Below are 23,895 nucleotides of genomic sequence, written 5' to 3' on the forward strand. Positions count from 1 at the left end.
CTGCAAAAGCTTTTTCGGCTAGGTTAAAAACATCTGATATGGAAACTTGAGCGTAAAATATTGGAAGAGTGGTCTAAAAACAGTAATCTATTAAAGAACTGCATTTTGTCAGGAGTTTACTCTTATAAAGTTTAAAAAATATACAGAATTTTCCAGATGTGCAAATTAACACGTTCAGTAAAGTTTAAGGTATTGTATAATGTTAAAAAAAAGGGACAGCACTGTTGGAGATTTGGCATGATGTATTATCTGATTTAGAATCACATAGCGATCAAATTTGTCACAGAGTGTCAAATTTGATCATTAAAGTCATTTATAAAAGACTTGGATTTTTGAAGAAACTAATTGATGTTTTTCTATGCATGAGGCGTGCACTAGCATAAAGCAGAGTTTTATTGTTTAAACTACTCATGTCCGTTTTATTTTTGGAATTATGCAGCATCTGTTAATATGCACCGGGATTTGAATAGCAACACCAGAGAGAAAGAAAAGTGAAGAAGAAGTGAAGAAATTGCAATGTTTGAGTTTAGCTGAGCATTTACACTAAAGCTAAAATCAGATACTTGAACTTATTGAGAATGATCAAATCTGAATATTTTCCAAATAGTTGATCGTGAATAAATAAGTCGTTGGAAAACAAAAATGAAACGCATTGTTTTCTCTTACACCCTCCAGTCCAGAAGGTGACGCTGTTAAGAGGATTAGCTGACAACCATTAATTCTCAACGTAGAAGAAGCGTCATCGTCTCCATTTTTGTTTTAGCTCTTTCAACGAGAAAGTCGTTAAAAATATTTCTAATTAAAAACGAATCCCTAAGAACAGCCAAGGTGGGTTTTCTAGATGAAATATTATTAGCAATGTTTAAATCTAATCCCTGTGGTAGAGACTGTTTAGGATAAGATTAAATGCAGATTAAACGCTCAACTCTGTTGAGCGTTAGCTTGTCATGACAGCTCAAAGCGTCAGCGGATGACTTGTTTCTTTCTTTGAGTTCACGTCAAAATCAGGTTTTTTGTGTTAAGTCGCATCCGTGTTAATTAGTTAAATTTCTCTGAATCCTAATGCAGTGCTGTAATTTATGACTTTTCTGCTTGTGTTTTTGCGGAGATGTACTGGGCCTTGTTGTGGTAGCTACAGTTAGCCGGCCACCATTATTAACAGTCACTCCCCCAGTCATTTCTGTCACTTAGCTGACGTTGTTGCAGCCATCTTCAAAGAATCTACGTCGTGACATTAAATAACAATGCTGCTAAAATAAAATAAGTTACAAAGTCAGTCGTTTAAAGAGTAACCGGGTATATGATTATTTATTGGGGGTGTTATTGTACTGGACAAAGTGTTGCGTCCTCCTGTATAGCTCGAACGATCATGATATTTATTTTTTTCTAAATATAGAATAATTGTAAACATGTGGGATGGACCGGGACCTCGGGGAAGACCACCCTTCCGGTAAGGAAACATCTTTGGTACTTAATGACACATTTATAGCAACCTTATGTTATTAGTAAAAAATATGCACTTGGTCGGTTTGTACTGCATTTCTGTTTTAATGTAGTGTCTAGAAACAACAGTCAGTTGTAATGTCCTATTCTTATATTTAGTTTTGTTTAAGTATAGCTGGCACTTTTTAACACGACTGTTCAAAACTAGCACCATGATAAGCAGGAAATGTTGATATTAATTGAATATTGCAAGGACAAAAAAAAAATGGTTGCCATAAATCCACTTTTCCTTCCTCTCAATGTTCTCATCTGTCATTAGAATAATTCAGACTTGCTCTGTAATCATTTTACAGTTTATGATGCTGTGTGGCTGATTTCTGGTCTTGTTTTTGTAAAGTTTAGCCTTAAGTAAACAGATATTAGTCTATTGTGATTTTGTTTTAAAAACTATACTATAATTGGGTAAAAGAAGAGGATTAATTTTTTTACTTGGTTTCCCAGCTGTGAGCACTCATTAGGTCATAGCAGAAGAGTGCTGTAAAACAGGGTACTACTTTTTTAAAATCTTCAATGATTCGAAATTTAATTTAATCTGCATCAGTAATTAACACGTCTAGTGCAACCAGCATGAATAAAATCAGCAGGCTCCCTGTGTGTACTCCATGGAGAATGTGTATCAGTTCCAAAACATCTAGTTGGCCAAAAGACTGCCAACATTTCCAAATCCAGGATGTTCCATAAATGAGACTAAAAGCTCAAAAGGATAAAAGCAGATTAACATGGATGTAGTAAGTTGAGCCTGTTTCTTATATTCTCAAAGTGTCACTCTCACTCTGTTTTTTATGAACAGATGTCATGGAAATACTGTTTTCTTTTCAATGACCTCTGACTTCCCTTTAAACAAAGAGTGTTGCTTAGAGTGTTATCAATGGTAGAGGTTGCAAGTGGTGCATTCACTGATTAGCGCAATTTTAGATTGTTTTATTTTAACAGCCATTCACCAGTCAGTGCTAATATAAGGCAAAACAGGTATTGTGGTCTAGTAGCCAGTATTATTTTTAAACAGTCAACAGGGTTGTGGAGGGGGGGTGCTGTCCAGCATTTTTACATGTGTCACTGGTGCAACAACCCAGAATCCAGCGGCTGAATTAGCTCCTCAATATACCAACAAGTCCTGTTTATGACCTAATTATTTAATTCAGGTGTCTTATAGCAGAGACTCATCTGAAAGTTGCAGGACACCAACCATTGACACCTGTGTTTAAAATGATCAGTGCATTTAATATTTTTTTTTATTGTTCCCTTAGCGTGGACAAGCTGCATCTCATTAATTAAGTTACTATTTCCACTCTGCATTCATTTTTAACTAGCTGTAGTCTCCCACCTGTAAGACCCAAACGTCTTACCAGTTGCTATCACCTGTTTCTATTCAACTTTGTTGCACGCATCGCCTGATTCCTGAATGAATGAATATACATCAACACTCAACACTTTGCTTTGTCTGGCAATGATGGAGGAATTGATGTCAACAGCAGTGCAGTTGGCTTTCTCATTTACTTCCTTACTGCTCAACTTTTTGTCAGAAATGTTTTCTTCTGAATACTTTTGTGGATAGATCTTTATTTTATATTACCCAACAGCTGCTGCAGCTGTTCTTGATTTTGAGCATGTTGTTTCTAAAGTGCATTATTCTAAACTGAGACACATGCAGGTAATGACTGTGCTGCTCGGCTTTTGTCAGTGAGTTGTCCTAATAGTGTCTCTGCACAGTTTGCTTTCAGACTGTAAAACACTCCAGATAATTTGCTTAGAATCAGTCTAATGTAGTTTGAGCCACTCTCTCCTCGATTCAGCTCTAGTCCAATTGGTATAGATGAATGTAAGGTCTGAACAGGTCCTTAGGTTGATAACTAACTTTTCTGTTTTAGACTAAGCTGAAATCTTTATATTTTCCTGCTTTTGCTTGTTTTCTATTACTCTTCAAAGGTCTTTAGCCACCCCTGATTTCAATATACAGTAGATTGTTTACAAGGAGCCAAACTTTCTCCTTTAATTAGTTCCACTAGTTTCTGAATGTTTGTCAAAAGGTTGTTAACTTTTCTTCTATTTCCATCACACTCACTATGTACTTCAGCATTTTCGTCCCTGCACAGGCTGAAAATCTTATTGCCATGCACAATGTGACTCTTGGAATGTATTAGCTATCAAATATGCATCCAAACATTTCTTCTCAGAATATATTCACAATATATTGTGTCCCTAATCAAGGGTTGTGATCTGTCTTATTGTGTAAGAATGGACTTGCTGAAACAGGAATTTTTCTGATAATATTCAGATATGCATGAAACAAGTATTTTTATTCTACCTCTTAATTTCATGAAAGTCCTCAACTTCACCAAAAAAACCACTGTTAGTTTACAGTGACAAAATGCCAATGCCGAGGTTTAAAATTGGATAGCAAATTAGCAAATGAAGAAACCAAAACCAAAAAAATCAAGTTGACCCTAAGCAATTGTCTGTTTTGAATTAATCAGCATACTGATAGTATTATTTACCTTTCAGTGGTGATCACCGTGGAGAGATGTTTTGGGGTCGAGATCGTCCAATGCCTGATTATAGAGATGGGATGAACATGGGCCACAGGGGCCCTAGACCATTTGATTTTCCACCTATGGACCAGCGAAGGATGGATGGTTTTCCCATGAGCGGTCATGATATGGCCCCAGGTGATATGCGAGGAAGAGGTCCAAACAGAGATTTCTTCATGCCCAGGAACGATCAAGACTTCCATCCTAGAAGGCATGTTGAAATTTCCATTAGAGACCAAATTGTTGATAACCCTGGTTTTCGTGGGCCAGGCAGGGATTTAGGAGGGAGGGGTAAGCCTCCATGGGAACCACACAACAGATTTTCAAACATGAGGGACAGAGAATTGTTCCATAATGACATGAACCGCTTTGACAGGCCTGATATTGATGGAAGAAGAGGCTTTCCCATGGATCGAATGGAACGAGATGATGGATTTAGGGACATGCCTGACAGGCACCCAGGAAGTATTGGTGATGCTGATCGCTATGAGATGGACTTAACTCCACATGAAAGGAGACTCATGGATAATGATAGAAGAGAAGGGCCACCATTCAACCCAAGAGCTAAATTTGAATCTGATATGGACTTCAGGAATCGGCCTGGACCAGCTGTCGACTTCAGAGATAGGGACCGTTCTCCTTTAAGATTTGGTCCAGGTGAGTTCCCTCCAACTGAAAGAGAAAGATTAGACAAACCCCCAGATGTTCTTGGTCGGAGGCCAGAGTTTAAGGGTCCAGGAGACATTGTTGGATGTAGAGATTACCCCGATACAAGCGGTAGCCCCCTAATGGATTATAGAAGTGGCGAGGAGATGACTCTCGCCGAAGAATGGAAGAGCCGTCAAAAGGACAAGAATCCTTTTTTGGGGAAAGATTTGAAAGGTGGACCTGATACTAGTTTTCCGGTTGGTCTCAGCAGCAATGTGAATGTGAGGGACCCACCACCGTTTCACAAGCGGGACCACTTTCCTTCAATAAACCCACCAATACCTGGCAAGAAGGGTCCACAGGATCATCTGATGCCAGAAACAAACCCTCTAACAGGTCGTTGCAGTAGAGACGATAAAGAATGGCCCAGAGAAAGGGATCCGAAGTATATCCAGAATAAAATGAGTCATGATGAAAGGGTTCTGTACCTTGAAGAACAAAATAAACCTTCACATGAGATTAAGGAGCCAAGTGATCCTTTTAGAGAGATTAAAGACGTTCCACCTGAACAAATACGTTTTAGGGAAAAATTGGGGGAGGAAGAAGACTACCAAAGCAACAGCTCAATTCAAGCAGAAGATCAGGACTACAGGGACATAGATTACAGAACAGCATCAAGAAGGACGTTTGATTACAAACACGAAGAACTTCCACCCACGGAAAAATTTGTAAAGGACCCTAATCCAATTACACCTTCAAAATTCACAGATTCTGGTTCCCAGGTATGTGTTTTTTTACTGACTCTATTTATTGTGAAGACATTGTTTTTGTAATTTTCATGTTCTGGTTTATATCCCATAACCATTCTCTAAAAGGATCGAGATTACAGGAATGCATCAGTGAAGGACAAAGTTTCAAATATTATATCCATAAGTGGTATTCCAAAGACTGACTCAGTGGACCAGGTAATTTTAAAAGAAGTACAACTTTCAGTTAACATGATAAATTTGGGGATTGTAATTGCAGAGGCTGAGGGCTGTTATCATCTAGGACTCTCCTTCTTTCAGATTCTTGGAGCCTTTGCAGTCCGTGATGGCGTACCGATGCAGGGGATAAAAATCCAAAATGTTGTGCCAGGTAAGAATTAAGGTTCTTCTCTTGTAATTTGTTTGGGGCAGTCGATCGCTTATATGTCCCTCGATATTTCGCTGAAACAAAATGTGAAGCTTTGCCTTTTTTTTTTCTTTGTTCTTGGTTGCTTTCGTTGTTGGTGGTGTCTGTGAACTCGCTCAGTGAAAATACGTTTTGGGGGAATTCTGTTCTGCCAAACTTTGTTATCCAAGGATGACGCATTTGGGGATTAAGAGAGGGTTTCTCTAACTGGCAACTTTTGGAGTGATATTAAGTGTTGTCACAGAAGATCTGGGATAGAAGGAATATCCATTATCAAAAAGCAAATCTTGCCGAATGGAAAATGAAAACTGTCTCGGTATCGCGCGGTTCATGTCCGTAGTATGTAAAACAGAAAAAGTGCTGTAGAGAAAAACTTCATTTATATTTGTGCCACAAATGTCTACATGAGACCAAGTCTTTTATAAAAGGAGATGTCCTAAGTCCATATTTCCATCTTGATGTTTCCAAACGCCATTGAACTATCTTTGGTTCACGCCATGCAAACATTTACAGCCATTTGTTTGGGAGTCTTGAACCCAATGACTTGTCTTGGTTATATAAGCTGTAGTAAATGGCCTAGTAACCAGAAAAAATAAATCAAACAAAAGTTGTCTCAAAAAGGTATGTGTTTCGGTTAATCTGTGAAAATGCACTCTCAATGATCTCGATGTTTTCACGAATGCTTATTTTTCTATTTCTGACCTTGACTAACAAAAACCCATCTGTATTTCAAATGCTGTCCCCAGGTTACAGCTACGATATGGCCTATGTGGAGTTTTTAAACCTCGAGGATGCAGTCCACTTCATGGAGTCCAACAAGGTGGCCCATCCTCGTCACTCTGAGACGGCTGTCTCTCCCATCTGGATTACAAGGGATTGAGAGGGCACTCAGTAGCTGGGGTGTTGGGAAGGGGCTTTAATCCAAAATGTTAATCCTAAATATCTTGCTGTCATCATTATATATCCACAAAATCATGTTACTGAAGTTGTTATTCAGTAAATTCAGGAAAAACCTGGCTTGACATATTTTAGCTGCACACTAGCTAACAAGCATTTCGTCATGAAACAGAAAATAGTCCCCATTCATTGCACCTGAGACTTCAACATTCATCGAGTCATTTAAGTAATACTTACATTCATTTTTAATAATAGTTTCTCCATTCTAACACTATTTTTAAAAGCTAAATAACAAAAGTACGAGGAATTTGCCGTGTAAAGTATTTGTTTGAGACGCAAACTCATCAGTCGGAAGTTTTAAGCAGTGCTCAGAGGCAGCGTTTTTCTTTTGAACATCAGTCCTTGTAATGCTGCTTCGTGCCTTAATTGTAGGATAATGTTGGAAAATCCAGCCATCTTATTGAAGAATACTTCATCTACAAATATAGAGTGAACATTTCTAATTTTAGGATTTAATGGATTTTTAAACATTTTCTTTTTCCCTCAGTTTAGCCATATGGTGTAAGTTAACAGCATGACGGCAACAACCTAGCCTGGTAAAAAACATCCTTTGTTCTGCGCTGTGCTCCGTACAGAGGGTCTGGACCCTTGGCTATTGAGAAACAATTTCTTCCTGGAGGCATGGACACAGTTGAAGTTTTAAATTTTATGCAGTCACTAAGGTTTGCCCGCGATGTATAAAATGTGCCAATTCAACACTATGAATCTTACTGAAATTTGCCTGTGCTTTACGCAACCATCCCTCACTGTTCAGAGGGAATTGACGAGCCGAACGAGGCGGCTTTTAATCTTAATTCAATATTTGGGAGTGTGCCCAAGATGGACTGAACGGTTTTGTTTACATCCTCCTCTGCCATTGGTAAAATTACAAGCAAGCTGCAATTCTAAACCAGTGCAGAAAAAAAAAACTTCATTGTTTGCAACTTCGCCATCTTTTCACTGATTGGCCTGGTTGAAATTCAACCAGAGAAATCAAGCTCGATGGGAGAAAGACCAGAAGTAGCACTGAAGGGAGATGAGAATTGTGCACAATCATGTAAAACGGTAAAGGCCGGGCTAGCAACAGCCCATTTCAGACATGTTCCTCTTTGTCTTTTTTTTATTATTTGTGACTTTGTTTTGGCTCTATAGAGTGTTGAAAGTAATGCTAAATGTTCACCTGATAGAAACCCTGACGGATTGATGTTTGAAGAGGGAGATTGTGTTGTAAGCAATGAACTACTTCAATGTCGTTGTCATTTTACTGATTCTGCGATGTTGGTTTCATGTGTCCAAGCGCACTCTAATGTGAAGCTGAGCTCCCTTTGTTTTGTGTGAATAATCTAAACTAAGAACTAAGGCAGATTCTGGGAACATGTTTTCTTAAACAAGGTTGAATGGCAACCAACTCAGAGAAAGTTGTTCTATAATCCTTTTTAAGTAAATATCAGCAATTTATCATTTTTTTTAGCAGCTCTATGTTTTGTTGCTTTAGTTGGCTAGTTAGTAAGCTTGCAAGGACTTTGTGAAAGCTAAGGCTTAAAAAGTGGCACTTGAAGTCTTAAATTTTCTTAATTCATTGACCAAGAGGTTCAATATGTCCTCTGTTATGTTTAACTTTAGTTTGGTTTTTATTTTCCCCAGATTTTGTATGTAATTTTAGTTTTGCTGGTTATGTCAAACGCTTTGAGAACTCTTAAGTGACTATGTTTGGTTTTCAGTTGAATGGGATAAATTTAAATATCTTTATGTCTGCAGCGGTTTTCATGTGGTTGACGGGTACGGTGCAGGTGTGCGCTTTTCTAAACGCAGATGCTCTGACTTTCCATCTCTTCTGAGCTTTTGGATTGTTTCAAACTGCGCTCAAGGTTTTCAGCATAGCAAGTCTATTCTTGTCCTTGTTTGGATTGCTTGCAGCACTTTGTCATTTTGTGTTTTTGTCCAATTTGTCTTGATGCTCAGCAGATGAGCCAGAATTTCTGTCTTAAGATTCAGACATTTTGTACCTCTTATGGATAATAGTTTTGATTGCCTTTTATTCTAATTATTCTTGTGATTATTGTTTTTTTTTAATTATTTCTACTCAACTTCTACTTGCCGTTATTAAAGCCACTTGGTGGACTGACTTGTATCGATGGCTGCAGCTGGCTTCCATTTTCGGGTTTTTCACGTGCATCGAGTCGACCTTTAATTGCTTGAACTGAACTGTTCTTGGATCATATATTCAATGCGTGACCTAAACGTGCTCTGCATACCTTGTGATTATTTATATCTACGCAGAATTAAAGGTTGAGCTTGAGCAACTGGTGTTATCTGCCTCTAGAGGTAATCGGAAATTTGTAAGTTCAACGATGGGGATGCGATCGAGCTACAATTTCTCATATGACAACAGCATACAAATTCAGATTGCAAGAGGAACAACGCAACCGGAGGAATCTTGGTTTAATCTGTAAAAATGCATTCATCAGCAGAATCTGCTCCAGAAGGCTTATTGAGAATGGAAGATATTGAATGAATTTGGATGGCCAGCATGAAGATCATGACCGTGTTCGCTCTGTTATTTGGTATATCACTTATTTCATACATGTGCTCGTGTCGGTGCTGCTGGGTAAGCTCTGCCCTCTTTGGTTCCAGTGGCTTCTATCTACTTGCTCTGAAAGCTGCTCTGTGTTCTTCCCAAATCAACTTGAATGGGATAAATCAAAATGTGACTCTTACAAAGGAGTTTGTGGTTGCGTGATTATCAGAGAACTATGCCACCACAGAAGCAGCATCCTCACTGTTAGGTATTTTTAAATGTAAATTGTAACTTTTTTTGGTAGTTCTTGAGGGAACTTTTAAGCTATAGATTTATTTTTGAGGCAGTAAAGTCAGATGGAAGGAGATGTCAATGAAGACATTGTTCGTTTTTTGAAGAATCTGCTGTGAGAGTGACTCTCGGGTGAAGTTGTGTTTGTATGTGCCATCTAAATGCAAACTTAGGTTTTGGTGTCTTTTAAAGCTCCTTAATATCTAGTAACGATTAGAAAAAATAAACTTAAAAGAAAATTGGAACCCCCTTTATGGACTATTTCACATCCAAGGTTTCCCCCAGAAAACTTGCTAAGCCCAGTGGTTGGGTGCTAGGGCAGTCATTCATCCAGCGGCCCACTGTGTTTTTGAGTTAAGAAATGTTTAAAGTTGACTGGAAATTTGAAAATATCACTTGATAATTGTGTTATTGAAAGATTAATGTCTGGACACCGACTATAAAATCTTAAAAATGCAAACATTAAAAAGACTTAAATAAGCAATGCCTAGCCTGGTGGAGGCAGAAGTAAAGCCTGGTGGCCCACCAGGCTTATGAAACACAGAGGGAAACCCTGACATCTGTCTCACTTTGTCCTACAATTGCTCTGGATCTCCTTTTTGCCATGGTTGATGTTCATATCAGTTGGTGCAGTCCAGCTTAATGTACCATTTTCCCCCTAAAAGAAATAAGAAATCTCAATTTAAAGAATGGTTATATTAAGATTGGTAGTTTTTTATGTTGTAAATTTCAGACTTTGAACTGTAACTGTAAAACTCAGAGAGCTTATTATTAGATCAAGCAGACAGAGGACAGAGTTTGCCAATTTTCCCTTGATCTGCCCTGATCATTGATAAGAAAGTCGAACACCAAAAAGTGATTTATTCTTTTCTGTAGGCAGTTGTGAAATTTGCCATAACTAAGAATTTGTTCCTTTTGGCAAACATTTCAACCAATATGATGTTATTTAAAATCAAATACAGGTTAGGTATTTCTCCTACTATCAGTTGAGTTTAACCTGCTAGTTCTACCAAAAGGCTTTACAACACATCTTCTTTGATACTATCGTCCATAGGAAAAAAAAAAAGTCGGATTCGTCGAATCTTTGATGTCGTCCCGAAAAAGCCAGATCATTGCATCTCGACTTGTTAACTTATGGTCCAAATAAAGTTGCATCTGCGTTAGGTTCTGCACGTTTCTTGAGTCCTATGCAAGGATATTTCTTTCAACTTTAAAAATGGTGAGAAACTTTTACTGTGGTCAGACATGGTATGAATCACAAAACTGTTTGACCCCTGGGTAGACTAGGAGACGCGTAAATGATGAATAAAATCACCAAACGCCAGAGTCCGAAATGCTAGCTTCTTTGAAGATACCCTACTCTGGACGATAAATGGCTAGTGTGCGGCAAGGCGACGGACCCGGGCTCCACACCAATAACTGCTGAGCCGTTTTACTCTCTGCATTATACGGGACGGATAAAACCTCCCATAGTGCATGCTGGATGTCATCATAGCTGGGTCACCGATGTGGTGGACTTCTAACTGCATTGCCTGTTTGTTTTCCAGGGATCCATAAAGGTTGGCACTAGAACGTCTGCTATGGAGTACGTCCAGCCAAATGAGTGTGGAAGAGGTCTTCTTGTGAGTATGATTACAGAATTGTTGATTTTCATCATTATGTAAGAAGACAGTACTTAGCTGTTTCCCCATTGAGAAATATTTTAATATCTTTTTACCTTTTTGTCTTTGTCTGTTTTTTCTAACAGGAACCAGATCACAGAGGACCTCCAACCCTGGACTCGCATTTACCCCCATCAGACAGGCCTTTAGACAATCTGAGGACCAACCTAAACGCCAAAGGTCCTGTAGAGGAGCTGCCTCTCGGTCAGTTTCAGCGTAACACTGACCTGACCCCAGAGGCGTGGCAGCAGCAGGTCGACCAGCAGCACCAACAAGACCAAACTGAGCTTCCAGGAGAGTCGTCACTTAACCGCAGCCCTCTTCACATGTCAGACCACCTCAAGTCTGTATTCAAAGACAGCAAAAGTATGTTGACCTAAACTTGTTCCATATCTCTTTCTGTTTTGTTTTTTTTAAAGGCTTTTAACTTAAGTTTTTTTTGTTTTATTTTGTTTGCTTTTTATAGCGATGATAATCAAGAATGTGAAACCCACCACCACAGTAGAGACCATCCTAAAAGCTTTGGATCCATTTGCATATCTGGATGAGAGAAACGTTCGTTTAGTGAAGGGAAAGCCCCCTGGAACAAAGTGCTTCTGCTTTGTCGACATGGACTCCCACGAGCAAGTAAGGCGCTTGGTGGAGCTCATCACCAAACCCAGGCCGCTGTGTATCGATGGAGTCAGAGTCCATGCTGAAATCGCAAGACCTCTCAAGAACCAGAAGTGAGTCTCCATGAGTGAAAGTCTTCCCTTTTCACCCATCTTCTGTTGAAAATCTATTTCTTCTCCTTGATTCTTTTTTATTAATTTTTGTTTTAATTTGATTGATTGTATTTAATCAATATTTTTCTTATTGAATTGACTTAGAATTTTCTTTCTGCTTTAGTTTGAAACGAGATTATGATGCACCAAACCTTTCAATGGCTGGGCACCCATCTGAAGATGCCATGACAGGAGTAAGTTTTATGTAGAGACAAGATCATATAAAACAGGAACTGAGGCATAACCTGTGAAGTTAAATAAGAATATTTAAACAGTGGTCGAACTAATTAAAGTGCACAATAAGAACAGATAAGAACATTATCAAAGGCAGCATTCAGACTTTTTAAATACTTTCCTTTAATTTTTACCATATTAAGCAACAACTGAAACTTGTTCAGACTGTTTCAGCTTTGTGTGATATCTGTGTGTAACATTTGGATTTTGTTGGAAAAACTAACCAAATCTGTCAGACTGGTGTTTTATTACAGCAGCCGTTCCCACCACCTCCACAGTACTTGCATCCTCTACTGCTTCCTATGGTTGGCGTTCCTGCAACAGATGTTGCAATGCAAGGTGACTTTTCTTCAGATTTTTTTATTTTTTTTATTTGTTCATTTTTTTTGTAATGAAATTTTGTACTGAAATACCTAAACATGTTATTTTTACCACTAGGAGATTTAATGACTATCAGCATGAATCCTGCTCCTTCGTCAGACCCCAGCCTTAGTCTGGTAGGTTTCATACTATTAACAGATGGATTACAGTAAATGCAATTATCATTTTCATTTAGTTTTATTTCAGTACTCCAATTCAAATATCCCAAATTCTGTACATAACATAATTAAAAATGACTTTTAGTGCAGACATGTTATGTCACGGCCTCCATAACCATGGATGATAATCACTGTTGTTGAGCTTCCAGTGGGAAGTTTCTATAGTCACTGATGATTTTGGACGCCATGCTATCAACTGGTCTTAATTTAATGCCTGTTTCCTGGTCTAGTCTTTATGAACAGGTGGATTTTATATTTTGGCAGGATTTTGCATGCGTCTCCACTGCTAACACCACCAATACTGGCTCTAATGACCATGGTGTCACTTTGGTTCTCTGGTGTTATGTAAAAATTGTAATCGTCTAAGAAACTGAATCTTGGGTTTTCATCACATGTACAAATGAACAGAAATGTATTCAAGGTTCACTTTTTTATTATTCTACTGAAGTAAAAAAAAAAAGCATTTTGATGATAATTTAACTTGAGACTCTGCTTGGTTTTCTAAAATTTGGACACTGCAATTTTTTATTTTTTTTTTATGCAGGGAATGGACTATAATAAAACTGCTAGTGCAGCCCCAGCACTGCAAACTGGTGGACTTCATGTTCCCACAGATTCAGCTGAAATGCAGCCCCCACCAGAAGCATCACAGACTTACATTTATGGTGAGAAAGCATGGATTTAGAGAACTATTGGAAGTTGGTAATATTCATAAAAATATAAAACCCACTTTAGATTGTAAATCAGCTATTAAATTCTGAAGACCTGTAACATTTCAAACTTTCTCCAGGTTCTGAAACTCCAGACACGTCCAGTTACTTGTATGATTCAACATCAGGCTTCTACTACGATCCGGAGACGACACTGTACTACGATCCGAACTCAAGGGTGAGAATCCAGAACATAAATGTGCAGTTCTGTCTTTAGCGCCTAAGAGGTCAAGAGCCAAACCAGCTTACATTGTCAGGGATATGCAGTACTTTAAATAAACCATGGAAAAGTGTGATTAATGCATTTCTAATTGCTGCGAAGCTGATGAAGCTTCTAACTGAAAACATCCCACTGTTTACTCTGCAGTGAGGTTTTGCAATGTTGTCGTCTGTCGTTATTGGCCTCTAAAATATTTTCCCGGTCCTCCAGAGGTGAAAACAGAGAAAGCCAGATCTCGTTCATTGTGGGCATTACTCAAGTTTTCTCTTTTTTTACAAAACGTTCCCACAAAAACATTTTGCTTCATCAATGCTTGTCAAGAAATCAATTTTACATTTTTGTATTAATTATAATAAGTTACCTTGGATACTTTCACAACATGTGTTGTAATTAAAAATAAACATGTAAAACTGATCTTTCTTTCACAAATTCACAGGTTTTGTTAGATTTAGAAAAAAAAAAATTCCCTTTTTTTACGTATTGCTTTTTTGGGGGAATATTTTGCAAAATAATTCCCTAATTTTCTATATTTTCTGTTTAGTATTTCTACAACGCTCAAACCCAGGAGTACCTGTACTGGGATGGAACATCAAAAACCTACATCCCAGTTCCAGGAGGGAGTTCTGCGGGTTCCCACCCAGTTCCCACCATGACTGCCGAAGATCAAGCCATTCTCTCCAACCCTGCTGCAGATGCTCCATTAGAGATGAAGAAGCCTTCAGCACCTCCCCAGGCTTCTGCTGCCCCTGTTGCTGGTTCTGCAGACGGCTCTGATGGATCCGTCCAATCTCTCTCTGCCGTTCCCGAGAGAAAGGACGATGAGGACTCTCCGAAGAAAGACAAAGAGAAGGACGGCAAAGACGAGAAACCGAGAAGTCTCGCTGCTGTTAAGGTGGCGTTCCCTGTAATGTAATCACATATCATGGTGGATTTTGCATAACAGATAGGTGAGGACTAACTCTTCTGTTGTTGCTGTTTGCAGATAATGAAAGATATGGAGCGCTGGGCAAAGATCCAGAATCGTCAGAAAGAAACGGTGCGTTCTCCATCTCCGGTCCTGAAGTCTGGAGTCGACGATGAGAAGAGGCAGTCGAAGTCAGCGGATGCTGCTTTTGCTATTTTTGAGCGGAAGGTTGGCACCTGATCCTCGACTTCTCATAATTTTTTGTCGTTCTGCAGGTGTAGCTACAACTTTTGTTAATATTCTTTTGTTTCTGTAGATCACAGGTGCTGATGATCTTTTTAAGAAGCCTCTTGCTCCTGTCAAGAAAGATGAAAAATCTAAAGTAAGTCGTCCTCTCCCAAACATCTGCATCCTCATAAATTACATTATAGCTGAAATTTCAATTCAAGTAATTAAATTCAAAATGGAAACTCATACAGAATAATTAGCGTTATATATTAAAGCAGTTAACTATGACTCAGTCAGAAACAGTACAACACGGTTTGTGACTATTTCTCCTTATTAAATTTTGTATTGGTTTTAGCGTCCAATGGGCTCGTTGGGTCTGCTGGCTTCAGACTACGGAGCTGGAAGTGATGAAGAGGTGGAAGAAGACAAGGAGGAGGCAATTAAAAGCACTCCGAAGAGCCAGACGGAGGAGAAGGACAGACTTACGGACTGGAAGAAAATGGCTTGTCTGCTGTGCAGGAGACAGTTCCCCAACAAAGACGCTCTAATCCGCCACCAGCAGCTCTCTGATCTCCATAAAGTACTAACTCATACTCTATACATTATAAGTCGTAGCGTCTGATCAGATCCTGTTTAGTTTCTAACACTCAGCCTGTTCCCTAAACAGCAAAACATGGAGATTCACCTCAAGATCAAGAGATCGAAAAAGGAGCTGGAAGCTTTGGAAAACCAGGAGAAGCAGGTCGGTATACATTTGTCAAGTAAGGGGTTTTTTCAACTGAAGCTTTCATGTAATTAGTTTATACTTTTTAAATGATAGTGATTGTTATTAAATGTGCTGTTTATTCTCCACAGCTTAGCACCAGAGAATCTTCCAGATCGCCAGAACAGAAAAGACGGAAACAGCATCACCAACAGCAGCAACAACAACATGGCAACTGGGCTGGAAGTTCCAGGTATGCTTGAGTGCAAAGTAGCTGAGTGTAAAAAAAAAAAAAAGTATGGGAAATATACTAGATAATTCATTATTTTTTAATTTTGTCTTGTGTTTTTCACCTTCAGGGACACAAACAAAGTTAGTGAGAGGCCAGGTTTAGGTGCTGAACCCGTCCAAGTAGGTGTTTTTTTTTCTTCTTTGTTTAATGCATCTTCTCGGAATCATCTAGTAAATTGTGTTGTTTTTTTTAATTTTTCTAACAGAAAAAAAAAAACTACTCCCCATCCTGGGACCACAACACCTACAAGCAGGCAGTACGCAAAGCCATGTTTGCACGGTTTAAGGAACTTGAGTGATCTGTTCTGAATAAACATTAAATGTAAAATGTGAACTGCTGACGACGACCACCTCTGCTTGAGAAAGACTCCATGAGCATGTGTTCACTATGGAACACCATTTCTCAGTTTATGATGTGAAACGCTGAGATAAATAAACAAAAGATTCAACTAAACTGATCTAAATGATCAAAAAAAATTTCCCCTGCAATGGATTTTGTACAGAAAAATACATGTTGATTTTTTGTGCCATGTATATTTGAGAAGCCTGCTTTTTTATACTTTCACACTAGCCACAGATTTATTTTAAATCTGATTTATTTTTTATTTGGTAAAATTGCTATATGTGCTCATGTAAAGTAAACTGTAAAGATCAGTGTCTCTTGGTGTACGTTTGTAAAGTTATTAGCTTACCACTAGGTGGCACAATGTCATTCTTTTCTGTTTTGATCATTCATGGTATGCAGCGGTTCAGATTGTCCCAAAAATGTATGTTTTCCTTTGAAGAAAAATGCTTCTGAACCATGTGTTTTAATCAGGATTTTGTCTCCTGAACATTTTTTCGGTTAATAAACTTGAATACCCCACCAGTGACGTTTTATTTGTTACCTATAGTTTTACTGTTCAGCGATGGATGTTTTTATAACAATCAGCCTTCCTTCTGATATTTTATAAAAAAAACTGAGTCCACTTTCTCTAGAACAGCTTTTGTTCTGCGTGTGTCGGTGGGTTTGATTTCAGTGCTGGCAGTTCATCTGAGCATAATATGGACACAAAACTGCAGCGTTAGTTAAGGACAAGCAGCAAAGATAGACGTTGGATTTTGCTGATATTTTTGCTTGTGGCAGATGTAAATCAAATTTCAGATGACTAAATGTTTCTTTTCCAGTGAATTGCAACACGTGGAGCCTGTTACTGAAGACAAGTCAGCAAAACTACATTTTCAGCCTTTACAAAAACCTACAGTAATTTTATATAAACATTTTTTCATTTGTTGGAAAACTATCTCACTTGTTTGGTTTTGCGTAGTTATGAAATAATGTCAAAAACCTACATTTGTATCGCAAAAACTACTGAACCAAAAGATAAGAGGTTGCACAGTTGCAAAACTAAATTAATCTGGATCTGCTGCACTGGGATGGAAGAGATCAATCTTTTCTATTGATTTTTACATTCTGTTTACTTCAAATATAATAAATGCAAGTGAAAACTTTCAGATGGAAATTTTGCCGTAGGGTTGTGGAATCCATCTTTTTTTTCTGAATTTAAGAATCTTCTCAAAACATTTAATTGAAGCCTTTTGCATATCCTGAGAGTCTGTCTCAATGAGTATTTTAACTTTTGTGTTTAACTTGTCTTTTTATTTGTCATTATTTTTATACCATTTGTCCTATGTTACCCAAAGCCATCTCCCTGGAGCTGCAGTCTTCAGCCAAGCTTCCACCTCACAGAGCACATATGTTAAAGATCATATGTTGGTGTCACATTATAAGGTCCAGCTGTATGCATACTTATGCAGAGTTCCAAGTTACATTTCCTTAATGAGTGGATGCAAGACAAGAGCCATGATCACAGATCTTGTGAAAAATCCCCCCGTCTTACTTCCAGAGATCATTAATGGGTGAGCTTTCGATCTAAGGTATACTTTTTATCTTCTTTGTTTTGGAGGGATGAAAAAAACATAATCGTCTCCTGTCTATTTACACTTGCATAAAACTGGGCAGTTTTGTCCAAATAGAAATCATGCAAGCTGTTGTGTAAATAGCTTTTTTGTGGTCACTGTTGGTCCATTTGTCCTTGGAAAGAAGGATTGATTGGATGTCTATGTTGATAATAAACACAGATCACATGCAAAGGTTTCAAAATTGCTTCCACATTTGCAGCCATTTTCCGCTGATTGGTCGAAATCACCACGTTCTTTTATTTTTTGCTCTGTGTTACTGCAATCTAGGGCATTAATCAAACGAAAGCTTTTGCACTGCAACAGATTTTGATCCGGCGCCCAAATATTTGCTTGTATATGAAATATTTGCACGACTGTTGACAGTAGTTGAACATTCTTGACTGGCACTATGCGTGATTCTGTGGGGCATGAAGTTCTGCAATTTAAACAAAATTGTCAGCACATAATCCCAAAGTCTTTCACAATGCTCAGGCTATTTTGCCATCCAAATATGAGATGCATTAAAAAGACTGAGAGAAACCTGGGATTTATGAAATAAAATCACTGGGGAGGAATTATCTAACATTTCTTTTTCTCTGCTCAAGCAAAAGACTATTCCAAGAGAAGAGTTCTTCCAATTTTCAATTAATTTATTTTTATGTGTGGATTGGTTTCCATTTATCCTTGCTTAGCTCTGCCAAACGACCTAAAAGAAAGAAAGAAAAAAAAAACCATCCCATGCTCCTGGTGACTGATGTCATTATCCTATCCTAATGGTCTATGGAATTAGAATTGATGTTCAATTAGTCTGGGGAGATGAGAGGACAAACTGAAAGCAGAAACTTTCATGTTTCTATTCCCTCGTCTGCATGAGGCAGAGGACAGGATCGCTCAGCGAATGGACAGTGGGGCCAATTATCGCAGCTTGACGTCCTTTAGCAGCTGGCAGGTGAAGTCAGTGGAAAACTCTGGCAGTAAAATAGAAGAAGAGACAGTCAGCAGGTGTTTTAGAAGTTCAGATGTGAGTTGTGGGTGAGAGGAGAAAAGAAAAAATAACATTGAGGTCTGCCAATTGAAAAAGATAAGCAGAATTTTTTAATCTCCATATTTACTGCCACAAAAAAAATAGATTTTCATTTAATTTTCCTCTTAATGAATTTAAAGTGCCTTTCAAAAGAACATCTGTCACATTTTATTGGATTTCAGGACCTAGAACAAAAAAGTTCCGATTTGGCGTCTTGAAGGAAAAGAAGACGTAGTTTAACACTAAACTATAGCAGAATGCTATAGTTTCAGCATTTTGTTGAAACTATAGCTGCACATGTTTTAAGGCCTATACACATCTGTAGAATCAAATGTTTAAAAATTCTTCTCTGAAAAGGAATTCAGAGTAAATTTAGATTGGCAGTGTCTGTAATAACATCCATAATCTCATTTTGTCACAGATTCATAATTTGACTTAGATCTGCATTTTGGTCAGTGTTTTGCCGTATGTAGCATTTTGTCTTCATCTTCAGACGAGCTTGGTCTCGTCTGACCACAGCATCTTCTTTTACTTTTTTCCCTTGTCCTAATCTTCATGACATATGGTTCTCCACAACAATTTCCTTCTTGCTACTCTTTCATGACCGTCCAAATTTTAGAGTAAGTGACCAATTGTTGCATCAACAGATTATCCCGCATAAGCTGAGGATTGCTGCTTCTCTTCCAGACTTTCTACGGGCCTCTTGAGTGCTTATCTGAATAAAAATGTTCTTGCCCAGTCAATTTTGGTGAAATGTTCCTTGCTCTTTCCATTTTAGAATGATAGATTAAACAGTGGTCCGTGCAATGTTCAAAGTTTAGGATTGTGTTTCACATCCTAACCGTGCTTCAAACATCTCCACAGCTTTATCCCTGACCTATCTGCTGTGTCTTGATTTTTATGATGCTTTTTGTTGACTAATGTTCTCAAACAAACCTCTGGGGCCTTTACAGAACAGCTGGATTTATGCTTAGATTAAATTACATGGAGCTAGCAAGGAAGCAAGTTTATTACCCTGGATTTTGGAAATGGATATAAAGGAGAAAAGCTAACAGAACACAAATTAACAGAGCAATCTTTAGATGTCCACTGTAAAAACTTTAGAAATATTATTTATTTTTATTTCACAAAAATAGTAACGTTTTTGGTTGTAACCAGATAAAATAGGAAAAAAAATAAGAGGAATGAATGCATTTTTAAGGCCCTTCAAATCCACACACTATAAACAAAAACTTTTTAAATATGGCTACATGGAGGATGTTTGTGGTTTCCTAAATTTTTTCTTTGTCCATCATGGCCGACCATCAAAAGCGTATCCTGGTATAAAGTGACTCCCTTAAGGAGTCGCATGTGTTTGTGGTTACCCAAAGCAAACAAAAAGTCTCTGCAATCACATGATCTGTGCAAAATCGTGCTTGTCTGAGCAACTTTTACCATCTGGTTTTTCCTTTCCAGCGTAAGCCCAAAGTGAATGTGTGTTATTGATTACTAATCTTTAATATCATCTCTGAAATGTACTCAAAATAATTTGGAACACACATCATAGCACTGGGTGCATTACTTCAGCCAAACCCTGTCTGTGAGAACAGTACAGACAACTTTGAAACACTTTGGTAATCATTCTATGATTATCAATCGTGGATTTCAGCTTTGACACAGAAACAACAGCTGTGCTGAAAACAATTCAATATAATGTTCATGCAGTTGGAAGATTCCTCTTTTGTTTTAACAAAATGCAACTCTTCAAAAATACTCTACTTGACTGATTCACAGGAATCCTGTGTAATGATCACTCAAAACCTCTTTCTCATATTCCTGACAGCTGTTCTGGTCTGTGCTTCAACACTGAACAATCAGATTTTTAAGCAAGTCTGAGCTACTGTGATTCAAAACCTTCAGTGTGACTGTCTGCCTTATAAATAGTTCTCATTGACCGAATTGAAACAGATTCACTGAAAGTAAGAAGTTCAGGGCTGGCAGCATCATGATGTGTGAGATTTTTTTTCTGCAGGAGGAACTGAAGGACTTCACAAAATAGATGACAAAAGGTCATTACAAGGAAATAAATACACCCTTAAAGCTTGGGTTTACCAAATGGACAATGACCTAAAGCATGTCACCAAATTTCATTTAAGGGCAACAAAGACGGTGTTTTGTGGCGGCCATTAAAAAATGGCTGATGATATTATGTAGAGAATGACAGGTGCTGTCTAAGATGGCTTACAATTAAGTAAGTGCAAATAGTCGAGGGATTTCACAAGTTTGGTGCATATATGTAAGTCTCTTTACCTCATTACCAGGTGTAAAGAAATTATGCCTTTCTCAACCAATTCTACAGAATAAACTTTAGATTCTTGTGCCACAAATTGTACTTTTCATCTTGCTGACTCTCTACTATACATACGCAAACACATGCAAGTATTTTTCCTAAATGCATTGTGGGTGGGGAACAGGAGTTTTTTTTTTTTTTCTTTTCAATGAAAGCTCAACATGCATAATTAGGTGGAAGCTACTTTGCCCAAAGGCAACAAAATATTCCCCCTTCAACATAAGCAATAAAATAATAAGTAATAATCTAATTGCATGTTCAAGACTCAGTCACAAGATTAGATTTAAGTGCTGGAATGAACAGGGATTCCTTTTGTCTCAGGTACTATCACAAGTGCAGACAATCACTGTTAATTGCATAACAATGTTTCATGTGAGAAATTCATTTCTTTTTTCCAGTCAGAAAAGAAAGAATATGCCCAGATGACCCTTTTCTGTATACGGTGAAAAATTTTGATGCAGAGATCCAAACAGAAAAGTTTAAGAAATTTCTAACACATCCTACTTTTGAATAGTGTCTTGATTTAATAAAATGCAATAAGTTCTGTGTGTGTGTCCAGAATGTATTTAAAATCTCATTAAGATTTTTGTCCTAACAAAGCCTGAAGGAAAAATAAAAATATTGTCAGAACCATCCCTGTTCACACAAGGATGAGTGAAATGGCCCTCAAGGTGAGTATTTTCTGTCTATTTGTCTGGTTAATAAGGGGTCATCAGGTTCAAGCACACATATATTAGATTTTCCGCTCTGTATAATTAATGACTTAATACATTTTTAATGTATCATAAAAAATTGGGGGCGGGGCAAATGGGTAAGTTTGGCACAGACATAGGGAATTAAACAATGTCTGAAGTCATGGCAGAGGAAAATGTAAATCCAGGTTGGAAATATCTGACAAGAATGTTACTGATAATTTAGAGCAAATGAAACAGCCGAATGACCGCTGGACATAGTGACATTTCTGAAGAATGTCAGATTCTCAGCATTTTTTATTTATTTATTTTTTGCAGAAATTGGTTATTAGTTATAGTTTGGTATAACTATAACTATGGTTATAGTTTTGAATTGCTACTACTCCAAGTTGCAATTGAAATGAGCGGTGCAGCAGTAACAAGAATGTGATTTAAACAGGAACGAGAAGATAAGATTAGGTTTCCTCCATATTAATTTTACTTCTGTCCAACATTTTCTGACATTGCCATTGCTAATAGATGTTTTATACAATATTTCTACTTACAAACAAAATGCTGTTGTTACAACAGTTCAGTTACATATTCCAGTTCTTATTCTAATTGGGTGAATCAAGACAGAAGAAAAGCTTATTGGTGGGTTCCATAAACCTCTGAACTTGGATGTCATATGTGGCAATGACCTCACACCCAAATTGCCTGTGTTCTAGTTGAGAGCCAGAACATTATGGGGTCTGTGTTATAAGTAAAAATCAACCATATTGGATTTTGAGCTGAGTGTAGGTCAAAGTTGTCAGACTTGGCCCAAAACCTTCTCTTTCACACAAGGAAATAATCATAACTCGAGCTCAGTGGGCTTCATCCTGAATTTAAAACTGAAAGTAGACCCACACTCCTTCACGTCTTCTGGCAAGATCAACATGTGAGAACAGATTCAGCACATTAATGTCTCATATAAAGTCATCCATTTAACTTTCTGGTGCCCCTGTTTTCTCCTCTTTCTGAAACTCCCAAGTAAAACTACTCCAACCAGTTCAGAGAAACTCATAAGTGAAAATGATCATCTCCCGCTCTTTCTCAGGGTATCACAGACGCTTTATATGTCGAGAATGCTTCGGAACAGCTGGAACTCCTATCCCAGCTACCATCCCCTGATGACAAAAACTGGCTGTTTTTCGGCCTCCTTACAGACTTCTTACCTGTGTTTTTGGTTAAATGTGCACTGAATCAGAAGGTGCTGAAAGCTGCTTGCAACACCAACGTTTTACTCAGGAACAGAACCCCTCCTTGGTCTCGTTGGTTCTCCCTCCGTAGGCGGAGGTCAGGGACACACGTTTAGCTTTAGCAACACTAGATTTTATGAATTTTTCTTCCAGGGATAAGTATATCAGCACTGAGCTAGAAAACAGATGTAGACGTGGCATTGTTTGTGTCTGTCACTCAACCAGCATTACATCTTGATCTATGGAGAGCTGGCTTTAGGATGTTTTTCTTAATGTTCAGTACAATTTTTTCTACATCAACATTGTTGGAACACAATCGCACAATTTCTTGAGGGAAAACCTGCTTCGCAAATTGTTCCTGGTTCTGCAGGCCCAAATCTGTAACATTTACAGCCACATCACAAACGTCAGCTTTGAGGGATTATGGCGATCTGTAATGTTGCATGTGCTCTTACACAAATGAGAATGGATAGGACAGACGGGAATCATGCAATGCTACAATCAGAGCTCAGGGATTCCCATTCCCTCTACTTTCTACTTGTGGCTTTGCGCTGTTTGCAATATGGTTTGAGAACAAGAGCAAGTCTGCCAGTGGCACAGTTTACTGCTCCATTTGAAACCAGAGGGAAATTTATTTTGACATTAATGAACTACACTAGAAAGTTAATTGAATGAGAGGCCATTTCTGTGACAAACTCATACTGCACAGACTTTTTTCATGTCTGTTTAACTTCATATGTGTTTATATGAAGTGTCTGCTCATGAATTATGTTTCTCTTAAAATGCCTCCAAAGTCCATTAGATAAATTTAATAAAACAGCTTTATTTTTAATATGAG

The 23,895-nt window shown here is 38.0% G+C and overlaps 1 protein-coding gene across 2 annotated transcripts; it reads left to right on the forward strand.

The window, feature by feature from the left end:
- The first annotated feature begins 735 nt into the window (after positions 1-735).
- On the forward strand, positions 736-16,574 carry LOC122833583 (RNA-binding protein 6). Of its 2 annotated transcripts, none has more exons than XM_044121280.1 (22): positions 736-828; positions 1,397-1,450; positions 4,006-5,461; positions 5,555-5,644; positions 5,747-5,816; positions 6,599-6,672; positions 11,145-11,219; positions 11,345-11,624; positions 11,725-11,983; positions 12,147-12,216; positions 12,493-12,595; positions 12,695-12,753; positions 13,340-13,460; positions 13,586-13,683; positions 14,267-14,617; positions 14,708-14,857; positions 14,946-15,011; positions 15,213-15,437; positions 15,525-15,599; positions 15,713-15,813; positions 15,920-15,971; positions 16,058-16,574. In XM_044121280.1, exons 2-22 carry the CDS (start codon positions 1,410-1,412, stop codon positions 16,148-16,150), a joined length of 3,909 nt encoding a protein of 1,302 aa, XP_043977215.1. In that variant the 5' UTR covers positions 736-828; positions 1,397-1,409; the 3' UTR covers positions 16,151-16,574. The 2 variants fall into 2 exon arrangements, with proteins under 2 accessions (XP_043977215.1, XP_043977216.1); XM_044121281.1 differs by having other exon boundaries at positions 12,511-12,595; positions 15,920-15,970.
- The last annotated feature ends 7,321 nt before the right edge of the window (positions 16,575-23,895 follow it).

Source organism: Gambusia affinis, linkage group LG07, assembly GCF_019740435.1.
Source record: "Gambusia affinis linkage group LG07, SWU_Gaff_1.0, whole genome shotgun sequence".
Taxonomy (NCBI): domain Eukaryota; kingdom Metazoa; phylum Chordata; class Actinopteri; order Cyprinodontiformes; family Poeciliidae; genus Gambusia; species Gambusia affinis.